Below are 12,890 nucleotides of genomic sequence, written 5' to 3'. Positions count from 1 at the left end.
TATGGTGTAAACATCTGCTAAGGATAAAGAATTACATAGTATAAGTTTTTTTCTTTCCTCCTCTCTACCTTTAATGGTGATAGGCAGTTACTACCTGGGAACAGTCTTTTGCTTTTGATGAAGAGGTTACTGATATTTGTGAGCCACCAGACTGACTGTAGCCACAAATTCCCTTGTATCATGACAGGAATTAAATCCAGCTGCATGAGAATGCTACTCATTGCAAGGTGACTCATAATCTGCATATTTTTCTAATCTGTTTATCTGACATTTGTATTTCAGAAGGCAGGCATTTTTCATCTTGGGCAGGAGGCTTGATTCTACGTTCAGATGTGCACAGATTTGGAAAATGACTTAGCCATTAATTCCTTATTTCTTAATAACACTCCTGTTGCTGTCACTGTAAGTAGTTTCTTTTATGAGGTAGAGTATGTGGAGCTCTGCTATCAAAGGATGTATAGGCAAATAGCAACTAAAATGAATGAGGGCCTGTCTAAACTATTTTTTCTATGTTTTAGTCTTTCTCACATATCTGAACTGATAACTGAACTCTTGATGGGGCTGTCTGGGTGTGTTTTTCTAAGCTCTAGAAACTATCTCATTCTCTGAGTCTTACCAAGCACACAACTAAGTGCTGAGTTAAGCACCTGACTACTTATTTTGGCATCTCAGTATGTGACAGACATTTTAGTGAAAATATACGAGTTCTTGCCCTTGCAAGCCATTAATCTGTCTCATAATTCCCATTTTGCTCTTCCTGTGAAATCATATTTTGATTTGAGAGTTCTTTTCCTCACACAATCAGAATCATCAGACATTTTTCTAGAGGACTACACAAGGGTTCAAGTATGTACCCCCTGGCTCATAATTTCACTCATCTGAAGCCAGACTATTTTGCATCTAAGGATGGGATCCATCTTTCCATGTGTAGACATCTCCAACAGCTAATCTAGACTTTTTTACTCATCCAGACTCCCTTAGTAAGTGCTTGCAATTAATCTCATTTTAGACTAGATGCTGAAAACAGGACCGATGAATTATTTCCTGAAAGTGCCCTTTTTCTGCATTGGCTGTAAAGAAGGGATATGGCCTTCTTAAATGGCTGTAAAATACACATTTAAAAATAAATCTGAAAAATCATCTCACTTAAGTCTCCAGCTGTGCAAGTCATTTTTCTAAAAGCAAGCTCATGGTTCCGTCTCTTCAAGGCATGGATGTATGGTCATAATTTTATTATTCCTTTTATTGTCCTTACTTGTTTGGTACATCTGGGGCTCTTTACCTTATTTTTGCAGTCAGTAGAAAATTAAGCAAATAGCATTTGGATTTGTTTAGAACCCGAACAGGCTTGAAATGCATGAATTTCTCTTTGTCTAATGGTTCAGACCAAAAGAAGATGGTTTGGGAGAAAAGATTGATCATTTTTCTTTTCCACTCTTGATCAAATTGGGTCTTTAGTGAATAAGAAGCCAACACATATCTGTCGTGCAACCATTGGTTCATATCACAACCATGATTCGCTGGTCTGCAAGAGCAAAGTTTCCTGTTTACATCCATAGAAGGAGAATAAGTAAGATCATAATGAGTAAAGATAATCAAAACAAGTACTGAGATAATAAAAGTGTCTGGATAGAAGGTGAATTTAAAAAAAATTATTATGTAACACCATGTAAAAAATCCCACAGTCAAATGCAAGTAGTTTTCCAAAACATGGCAAGGATAGAGACAAATCTTGACTTTTCTCTCATGTTGCATACAATCTGTTGACTAAACATTATATAAGCATATTATATTCCAACTGTTTTTCCAGCACAGGAAAAAATACTATTTCATCCCATAATAAAACCATATAAATCACATATAAATTTGTGAGTTTTACAATGCTTACATTTGTAATGAAATGGTGATAACAAGAAACTGTTAGTCAACATTTGAAAATGGTGATTCCTCTAAAGAAGAAGATTGTTCAGATCTTTGGTCTATCACAGTTATCCAAAAAGGGTCCCGTGTTGCCAATTTTGGATTTTCTTAATTTCTACAAAGATATTTTGACTAGTAGGCATATCATTTGTCAGCTGCATGTTTTATTTATGAACAAGTGATGGGTTTTTAATGGTTTGTTTCATCAAGTAATCAGAAATAAAATTTTAATTTCCACATTTAAAAAATAAATAATGGTTTATGCTATTAAGGGCTTAATTAGGTGTTCTGTGGAATTGAAATGAAATATATGGGATTGAAATGGGATTGAAATGAAATATACAAGTGAACATAGGAAAATTTTGAGTACTTCTGACATTTCTCCTTGTTTAAGTGTACCATATAGCTTAAAGAATATTAAAAATACAGTGGTTTCTGTGCTTCCCATAGAAATTTCCTATCACTTAATTTTTTCATCACTGGTCAATCACTGATAGATTCCTTCTAGAAATAATATTTTTTTATTTCTTCAGTATGTAGACACTTACCAAGGCCATAGTGTGGTGATTCATATATTTCACCAAAGAGGTATAATTAACTCTAAAGGTAAGCACAGCAGGGAAGCAGCAGCAGTAACCACATTCCCAGGGCTTCAAAACATTAAACTTAATGCCTTTTCTTCTTCCCCCAACATGCAGCCTTGTCTTTCTCTTATGGGCTTGTAGTCTGGGACTGGATTACTTGAAAGTGGATGTGTAAAGGCAAGTTAGCAAGTGAGACTTTTCCCTTTTCTGTATTGATGACAAGAATCACAGAATCATAGAATGGTTTGGGATGGAAGGGACCTTAAAGATCATTTCATTCCACCCCCCTGCTGTGCACTAGGACACCTTCCACCAGACCAGGCTGCTCAGAGCCCTGTCCAGCCTGGCCTTGAACACTTCAAGGGATGGGACACTCACAACTTTGCTGAGAAAACTGGTCCAGTGTCTCACCACTCTCACAGCAAAGAATTTCTTCCTCATATCTAATCCATGCCTACCCTCTTTGTTTGAAGCCACTCCCCTTTGTCCTGTCACCACAAGCCCTAGGAAAATGTTCTTCAATTTTTTTTGTAGGTACTGGAAGATTGTTAGTAAGTACTGGAGGCCTTCTCTTTTCCAGGCTGCACAACCCCAACTCTTTCAGCCTGTCTTCATGGGAGAGGTGTTCTAACCCTCTGATCATCTTGGTGACCTCCTCTGGACTCCAGCATGTCCACATCCTTCTTATTTTGGGAGCCCCAGAAGAGAACACAGTACTCCAGGTGGAGTGGAAGCAGCAGTGGAGCTGGGGAATGCAGAGGTGTGGTGGTGGTCCTGCATTTATGTTCTTCCCCTCCTTCCACTTGCCAGTCCTTTTGCATTCTGAGTCACAAAAATGGGAAAACAACTACTATTATTTTATGGGTAATATAAGAGAAAGAAGACTGCAGGTCCACAGAGAGGATGAGCTGAGGAGGGAAAGATGAGAAAGACAGGCAAGCATCCATCTTTATCAGGATGTATCTGTCCTAACCATCTTTTTGCTGCATATGTTCTCAGGTGTTACTCAAAATGTGGTGGTTTGCAAATAAATAAACATTTTAACTCATTAAGCCAGGAACAACACACAGGCTATAATCTGTCAGAAAAGCATGGTTTTGTTTTTGGAATGTAACCAGCAAGCCTTGTGTTTCTGACTGATAAGAATGATTTACACTGTTCTCTGGAACATAACATAAGGTCATAAGTACAGATAGTTTGAGAGAGATTATAAGTGATCTAAGTCTGTACTGTATGTGCAGAGGAATGTGTTACATTACTTTTCATTCTTATATCTTTCTCTAAGGGAAAGGATTTTTCCCAGTCATTATACTGAACATTCCTTTCAAGTAAGAAATTCTGTAAATTTTATTTTATGACAGTGAAAGAGCCGTGAAAGTTCTTCTGTATTCAATTTTTGTGTTGTTAATATGGGGTTCTTCTGGGTTTGTGTTGAGAAAAAACTTGTTAGGTCTTTTTCTCTATTTTAATGAAAAAAGAAAAAAATCTATGAAATTAAAAAAAAAAATCAGAAATATCCAAAATAAATTAGCATTCAGAAAAATCTACTGTCTATCTGTTTCTGATTTGTTTTCCTGAGTTTCTAGTAATTCCATAAAGTACCTAAATTGTAATTTAGTTCTTAGAAAAAATGTCTAGATATTTTCTAACCTTCAAAAATAACAGCCAGCTTAGAAAAGAGCAGCTGACATAAAAATCACAACTTCATATTTTTTGCTGAGTTGGGAATTTATGTATTTGTACTTTAAACAGTGAAAGTTAATTATGTGAAAGAGCCAAGTCCTGCTTTACAATACCTGCACTGGGCTCTACTTATTTTCCTCTGTCCTTAACAAAATGGCCTCTCCTGGCCATTACTTTTCTCCATTTCAGATTGCTTCTCTCTCAGTCTGCTCAGTATCAAATATCCACCAGTTTTGCCTTCTTTTATATCCATTCTGCCCCAAATATCCAGCTTTGCCACGTTTTGGACCAGTCCAGCTGCCCAGCAATCTTCCCACTGTGCATCTGAGCACGGGCAGGTGCTGTGTGACTGACGGAGCTCGTGCCATACCCAGCTGGTGGCAGTGGCACTGGTGTCACCCAGCATTGCTCAGCTTTATGAAGTGCAGTGCAGCCCAGCACTCTGCCAAAGCTTCCCCTGGGCTGGTGGGCCCACACATGCACTGGCAACAGCACCCTCACCAAGGTTAGGGGAGACAGTACAGTCTGGTTCCAAGTCATAAATGCAACAAAATTCAGCTCCCAAGTCAGAAATCTGGTAATTGTTATCTGTCCTACAACCTCCCCCTGCTGTGAATTTGGGCACTTTTATCAGAGCCTTCCTAATTAGGAAGCTCCAGAACCCACGGAGCAGCCCTTAGGTATATTACACAGTGTAAGAACCTGAATACAAAAGACATTGGGGGGGGGAGGGAATGGAGAGCAGAAGGCATTTTCTGTACATTTATATAGTTTTCAAGGTGACTCTACCCATCATAGACATGATAATCATATAATGACAAATGTATTCCATCCAGACTGGACACAAAAACCTATATACCTCAGGCAGGATACAGCACCTTGATATCTCTGCTTCATAGCTGCTTATTGCTCTGCCAAACCCAGATTTTAGGCTTTTGGAGGAACAAAGTTGGAAGGGAGTGAGCATAGTTAGCTTTTATTGAAAACCATCTGTCTTGTCAAAATTGTGCTTGGTTGTGTAGCTGTCTAATGATATACTTTGAAATACTCTCAGGTTCACCTCTTTTCCTTGGTCATTTCTCTTCACAAAATGTAATATCTAAAATAATTTTTTCTTAAAGAGAAATCTAATTAGTAAACCATCCTCTCTTCCCGTGGCTCAGCCTGAAGTTATCAGCCAAATAAGGCTATGCTGAAGGGGTCAGAAGTGCTGAATACACAATTCAATAGAAATATTTTATTCTCCTCTAGATATTCATAATTCATATTCTGGTCTGCAGAGCCTTGGTGTCAAGTAAGGTTCCTAGGGACTGAAATCACAGAGTTTAGAACCCTGGATTTATATTTTTTCTTGGCTAATTTCTTCTGTTATTTTGAAATTATTATTTTTCTTGGATCTTTTTTTTTTTTAATCAGGATTACAAGACATTAAATTGTCACTGTTCTAGAAATATGGCAGACTAAAGTCAAATCTTATATAACATGAATGTATGACATCACTGGGTTATTTTATTTCAGTAAAACTTAGTTTAAGATTTAGAATTAGGATACTGATTTTGGAAACCGGTTAAAATAAAGTGAATAGTCACAGTGTTAATAGAGCATGCCACATACATTAAAAATGCAGATTTTTAGATTTCCAGAAACAACCAGAAAATCTTTTCTTAAAATTCTGATTCACTGGAAAGCTGGCATTTCAGAAATTCTTACATCACATTCAGAAAACTGATTTTCGTTCTCTGTGAAGAAATCAAATGGGCTCTTTAAGTGTCAAATGCAAAGAAACCATACTCTGTGTATGTGTAATGCTCTCTGCTGCAGAGACCCTCTGGAGAGGCAGAATATCTGCATGCAGCCATCACCATTTCCATCCACTGCCCAGTTATAAAGTGCCTCTGTGACCAGTCTTGTCGAGTCCACTGACTGCAGGTGGCAGCCAGCCTCAGGATTTTGACATGTGCTGTTTTGCTACTGCACTCGGAAGCCTGGTGAGAAAGGAAAATGATTTCCTGTGCACCTTTCTTTGAGTGGGAAAATGCTGCAGCTGATGTGTGCTGCCCAGCTGCTGTGTGCTCCGTGTGAAAACTGTTCTCTGGAATACAGGAAACAGTCCAGGCCATTGACTGGATAATGCTTGGCACTGGCCCACTGCTGGCTATAGGTCTCAGGCTAAACAAAGTGCAAAAGTTGCCTGCATTTCAGTGGCCACAAGGTCAATTTCCATGACAAGGTGAATGCAGTATTGTTAAAATACAAACCAAAACTCATGGGGAAAAAGCAAGAAAAAATTACTACCGGTTACAAATTGCAATTCATCCACTTGCAGCTGTATAAAAAGTCAAAATGTCACCAAGAAATAAACCACTGTACTCTTTTTTTCAGTGAATGAAGCATTAGTTAAAATAATTTCCATATGAAATCTGAATACTCTTATTCACCCTTTGGAAAGCATTAAAAAGAGTTCTGTTTATTTTCTGATACATATTATTTCATGAGAACAACTTTTTTTCTTCCTGGTAATTATATTCTACTATTTAGAGCAGTAACACAGAATGGACTAACTAACTTTCTTTCTAGCTAAAGTGAGTGATTTACTGCTGTTGATCACCTCTCCCAGAGTGAAAAATAGCAGGAACAACTGTTAGTTTGGGATAAACAGATTTTGTTTCCAGCTGAAATCACAGAGTGTGTTTTAGCCAGGAATCATAGGGACAGTGCTGGCTGAGAGTGAATCAGCCCATCCATCTGAAGGCAAGCCTGCCATCTACTGAAGCCCCAGCCCAAACTCTGCAATGTGCCTGGGAGAACTGAAACTAAAATGCTTGTGCTGGTAGGTGTGTAGGCTTCTGTTGCAACCTTTACAAGGCAAAGAGGAAAAAAAAAGGTGAAAGAATAAAATCTAGTTCTACATCAAAGCTGAGTGTGCAATATGAATATTTAAGCTTTTTCACTCTTGCTTCATCTTGTCTGATACTAAACAAATTCAACAGTAAAAAGTAGACTGACTCTCTGTTTAATCTGACCATACATAAGAATATGCCTGAGTGAAAAGGACCACATAAGATTATGAGACTTATGCCATCTTGAAGATACTGTGAGTGAGAAATCAAGTGAAGCCCTGGAAATAGCATCATGGATATCATGGGGCATTTTAAAGTTTTGACAGGTGTTTGATTTCTGTGAAAAGTTAATCGAGTTTATAAAGTGATTCCATCCCTTTCCCCCCATATGTACATGTAAAATATCACAAAATTTAATTTTTGCAAGTTTTCTTTAAATCTCGTCCACTAGGAAGTAAAAGAAAATAAACCATACCATTGTTAAAGCTTTTCATGAAATATTTTAATAAGGATGTAACAGTTTCCACATTAGCAATTTTTAGACTAAAAGGAGCTGACTCACAGTCCATTGAAGTGAATTAAGATTTTTTTTCTCTCATTTTGATGGACTTTGAATCAGACAACTTTGAAATACTAAATTTATACATTCATTTAACAGTACCTAAGTTTTGGTGAAAGAAATGTACAAAGTAGCATCCTGCTTTTTGCTGCTGAGAAAAGTTAAAGGGTATAGTTTAACAAAAACCTGTAGTAACTCCACCACCACAAATACTAGATGCCTTAACTGCCAACCTTACACTTAACACTGTACTTAAGCACTGCAGCTACGAGTACAATGCTATGGGTATGCTGCTACTAGAGATTTTTTTCCAGTCTCTTGCTTCAAATTTCCAGTAGTTATAATTAATACAACCACAGTATTGTGCTAGAGATGTGATTTTTCACAGCTACTGGGACACTTGCCACTGAGTGACACTGTTAGCATAGGTGGTAGAAAGCAAAAAACATAGCTGCTTATTTCAACACAGTCTGTACCCACTCTTCTGTGTGGGATAAGAGGGAGCAGGGATAGAAAGGTTCATTTAATCAGCTGTCATTTATCAAGGAAAGCTTCATTTGTCCATATGAAATTTGTTATGTCGTAAGAGGAGAAGAGAGAAAATTCAAGAGAGTATTTCTGTGGGGGAGACAATGTAAATGAAAGAGTTAGAAAAACTGACGATGTTTTCACCTGGAAAGGAGCTTTCTTGAGCATCACCCATTTTAAATGCAACCTTGCAAGTAGCCACCACAGACATAAGTACACAGTATAAATCGCTTCAGAAAAACACGTTCACAACACAGTGACTAGAATCAAATTAAAAAATCAAACAAGAAGACATCTGGCACACATTAAAAACAAGAATTCTCAGAAACGAAACATTAAGAAGCTCTGGGTCAGTATATTACATTGGCAACATATGAAACCCATTTTGTTGGGGTTTTTTTAGTGCAACAGAAGAAACTAGAGCTAGGGTAATAGGTATTACCATACAGCTGCTTTTTCTGTCAAGTATTTATTTCAGAGACTGGTGGGGATTTTTAAATGGCTCCCCCTTTTCCCATGTAGGCTAAAGTGACTTTGCCATCACTCAGGTCATTCAAAAACTGTCTCAGCTCCCTTCATCACTGTTTCACAGCTGATGGAGCAGGCTCAAGACAGCAGATTCACAGTCTAGTGCTTCCTTTAAACTTTATTATCAGCACACTTTATTGTATGTGTGGACAGATTTAAGCATTTCCCAGCTCAGTGGTCCCCCCAGCTCCCATCTCAGTGAGTCCCAGCTTTCTGCTCCCTGTGTATCACAGAACTGCTTATCTCCCATTATCAGCAACCTGCCACACAGCTCCAAAGCACAGCAATAATCAGATTTTTTTCCTAAGACCTTTTCTACTCTGCTTCTGCCAGGTAGCACAGAGAGCCAACAGTGAGTTGGAATCTGTCTGCAAAGCAAAAAAATATCTCTTAACTATGCTGCTTCTTTCTTGGAGACTTTTTGCTCCCTGCTGGTTTTTTTTTTATTCCAGTGGGAAGGAAGGGTAGGCACAGAGAGAGGCTACTCACTTCTTCCTGGAGGAGGGCAAGGTGCATGTTGGGGGGGTTTTTCCAGCATTTTTAAACTCTGAAGGGGAGGTGTGTACTGAGAGATGTTGAGCAGGGTCATTTTCAGCTGGGGGGAGTCTGAGCCTGAATGCTGGGGCTTGATTGAGGCAGGCTCGACTCAGTGGCCTGGAGTGTCCCACCAGCCAAGGGGAAGGGCAAACTGTACAAAAGATGGAGGGAGAGTCACTGCAGGACCTTTACAGCCACTTGTCAGACACAGAGAAGTGTGGCAGAGCCAGGCTACCAGACCCTAAGCTAACCCATGAGAGCTTCAATTCACTAAGTGATGCCAGAGAATGCACCCACTCTCAAGAGGGGCAACCAGGGTGCAAGGGGCAGCAAATAAAGGATGTGGGGTTTTCTTCGCTCTTTCTTGTGCCAAACACTGCTGGTGGTGGGCAGGACCAAAATCCCCTCCCTCCCAGCCTCCCCATGCCACAGCCCTGGCTTCGCTCACCCTGCAGCTGGGGGGCAGTAAGGGAGCTGGGGGGCAGGAATGCTTCCTCAGAGGGTGGTAATCCTGGAGGTGCAAGTGCCATTCCTGTACATGCTCCCTGACTCCAAGTTGTCTGGGGGAAAGTCCTCCACGCTGTATGCCCTGCTCTTGAGGGCAGTGGCATAGTAGTCGATGGGTTCCTCTGCAGCATTGTCCATCCAGCTGAGGCAGAGCAGCCGCTGGAAGGACCGCTTGAAATTGTCTGAGAGAAAACCATAGAGGATAGGGTTGGCACAGCTGTTGGCATAGCCCAGGATGACAGAGAGCTGGCTGATGGTGGCATCATCCTGCTCTACAAAGACATTGACCAGCTGCACAATGTAGAAGGGCATCCAGCAGATGACAAAGACCATCACCACCATCATGACCATGAGGGTGATCTTGCGCTCCGAGCGTTTGCGTTGCTGCCAGCCGGCCTTCAGGGCCACCATGCGCATCTTAGCAATGATGAGGATGTAGCAGAGGCAGATGGCCACCACAGGCAGCAAGAAGCCCATCAGAAAGGTGTAGACCACAAAGACCACCAGCCACCTCTGGGTGGGCTCTGGCATGAGCATGTTGCAAGCCACTGTTCCATCACTGTTGGCTGCTGTGTTGGAGAAGATGATGATGGGCAGGATGATGAGGATGGAAAGCACCCAGACACCCAGGTTGACCATCTTAGCCACGGTGGGCCGGCGGTACCTGGCCGCCTTGATGGGGTGCACCACAGCGATGTAGCGGTCCACACTGAGCACGGTCAGGCAGTAGATGCTGGTGAACATGTTGATGGCATCCACACTGAGCACCAGGCGGCAGAGCAGGGAGCCAAAGGGCCAGTGGTGCAGCAGCGTGGAGGTGACCAGAAAGGGGACGCTAAGCATCAGCAGCTCGTCCGCGATGGCCAGGTTGAGGATGTAGATGTTGGTGGCTGTCTTCATCTTGGCATAACGTAGGATCACGTAGATGACCATGGAGTTGCCGCACAGCCCCACCAGGCACACCACGGAGTAGATGAATGAGATGAGGATGGCGCTGCCCTGAGACTCACTCAGGGTGCTGTTCGGAGCGCCAGAGGAATTCCTGCCGCCCGAGTCCATGCCCTCCGCCTCCGCCTCCTCCGAGGCGCTCCCGGCTCCTCCGCCACCGCTGTCGCTGCCGCCGCTGTCGCTGTGGCCGCTGTCGCTGCCTGCACCGCCCGGAAGGCTGGGGCAGGTGCCATTGGGGAGCATCCTCCGCCCGGACCCCTCCGCCCCGGCTCAGAGCAGCAGGCGCCCGCCGCCGGCTGCGCTGGGCACCATCCCGCCCGGGGGCGCGGCGCGGCGGCTGCGGGACGCGGGCATCGGGGAGACGCGGCTGCCAGCGCCGCTCGCTCCGAGCCGCGGCGACTGCTGCTCCCCGGCTGGTGAATGATTAATAGCAGCGCGCGTCACCAGCTAGGCAAAGAAGGAGGGAAAGAAAAAAAATCCTGGAGACGTAAGTGGGTGTCCCTTCCCACCCCCCACTCCCCTTGCCCGCCTCCCATCCCGCCCTCCGGCTGTCCGCAAATCCGGCAGCTCCGGGGCAGCCTGTTCCCTGTTCCCGCTGCCCCACGCTACCCAGCGCCCCCCAATCCCGCACTTCTCTCCCCACCCAGTATTGTTTTCCCCACCTCCCACTGATCCCCTCCGCATCTTCTCCTCCCTTTCCGTTCTCCGGTCCTCTCCCTCCACGGTACCTAGGTCCGGACCAGCGGCACCCCTGGCAAAGGGGCTATACTTTCTCCTTTAAGGAAAAAGCCTGGGCAGTGTTACCTGGGCAAGCACACCTCATTTCTACGCAGCTGCTGTAACCCTCTCCTGTCACTGCACCATGTGCATTGCCCACCTCATGGCGCTGGCACCAGGCATGGCATGGACCGACAAAGCACAAAGCGTTCAACCCTATGCACACAGCGCTGCCCGTGCCTCCTACTATACCCCTCCTGTCCCACCACCACCACCACTAGATATCACTCATGAGCAGCCCTCTTCCTCTCCACACTCTTTCCTGAAAGAAGCCTTCCCCCATCATATTCTAACATCTCAGCGCGTTTTGCCTCTGTCCATCACATCCAAGAGTGAGTGACCAATCTGCACACTACAGCTTGACACAACTATTTACACCACAGTGGTGCCAAGATCATCCCATTCTGTCCACTTGTCTGTCCCTACACATCTGCTCCCAATCATAGGATCACTTCAAGCTCAGTCACCACGTGCTGCCTCACCAGTGTTACAACCCCCTCTCTTAAGATTGTACCTAAAACATATGCATAGCCCTGATTGGATTGTATCCACTCCAGGGGAGGCTATAAACGCTCCTGAGCCTGTACAGTGACACAAACCATTGGCACCACCTCCATTCATGCTCTGCATACATGTATCCAACACTACACAACTACTTCCACACTGTACCCACTGACCACTTCTACACATTGACCTGTATTTTGCTATTTTTTTACATACACCCTGATTCTAGATGAACACACATACACCAATAGAACCTCACATTGTCATCTCTAGGCAGACACTGACACCTTGAACCCCTCATCCACACCAGCAATTCTAAATAAACATTATCATCTTCAGATAGTCCTAATACTGCATTTCTGTTCTCTGGAAGCAAACTTTTCTTACAAAAAAGAAGAGCATGATCTTCCCATATGCCTTTTCTCCTGGGCAATATGTCTCTTCTCCCTGTGTATTATTGTTTTGAGTATACAATCTGTCCTTACATGCTTGTACATAACCACTGAAACAATTTTCCTATATCACCACCACCATTCTGTATATACCGCCTGACCATTATTATTAATAATAATCTGTATTAACCAGACGTGGTTACTTACTAGCTCACATAGATCCTCACACTTGCTCACTGCATCAACACTCCCTCAGCACAAGCATACGCACAAAATACTCAGTAAATGCTTATTTATTCTGTTGGCTGTAGCCCCCATCTGTGTGAGCAAAGCACACCTGTATGAGTAATGGCCTGTCTCTTCACATAAGCTCCTGCCTAAGAGCACCACCTACTTGTGTCAAGAACAGCAGGACCGCATCACACAAATCCCAGCAGGGTGCATATGCTGCTATATGCTCCCCACAGCACCATACTCGGCATCACACCCGTATCCTTGCAGCCCACGCGTTTCACCATGCATACCCATCACCTCCTACTGTTCACACATCTTGTTATCACCCTCTGCCCACCATCACAATTAT

At 42.9% G+C, this 12,890-nt stretch overlaps 1 protein-coding gene across 3 annotated transcripts in view; it reads right to left on the bottom strand.

Annotated features, from left to right (window-relative positions):
* Positions 1-1,646: 1,646 nt before the first annotated feature.
* SSTR1 (somatostatin receptor 1) overlaps positions 1,647-12,890 on the bottom strand; it is a 43,881-nt gene continuing 32,637 nt past the window's right edge. Inside the window, exons 1-2 of one of the 3 annotated variants that reach the window (XM_079308860.1) lie at positions 9,628-11,078; positions 1,647-3,326 (exon numbers count right to left, since the gene is read on the bottom strand). In XM_079308860.1, coding sequence (XP_079164986.1) covers positions 9,675-10,877 — 1,203 coding nt within the window. In that variant the 5' untranslated portion in view covers positions 10,878-11,078 and the 3' untranslated portion in view covers positions 1,647-3,326; positions 9,628-9,674. Of the gene's footprint in view, positions 3,327-5,702; positions 11,082-12,890 lie in introns of those variants that run through there. The other 2 variants (XM_079308859.1, XM_079308858.1) reach the window with 2 other exon arrangements.

The sequence above is a fragment of the Erithacus rubecula genome, assembly GCF_903797595.1.
Source record: "Erithacus rubecula genome assembly, chromosome: 6".
Taxonomy (NCBI): Eukaryota; Metazoa; Chordata; class Aves; order Passeriformes; family Muscicapidae; genus Erithacus; species Erithacus rubecula.
Note: the sequence above shows the minus strand (reverse complement) of the source record. Positions and strands in the feature narration are given on the sequence as shown.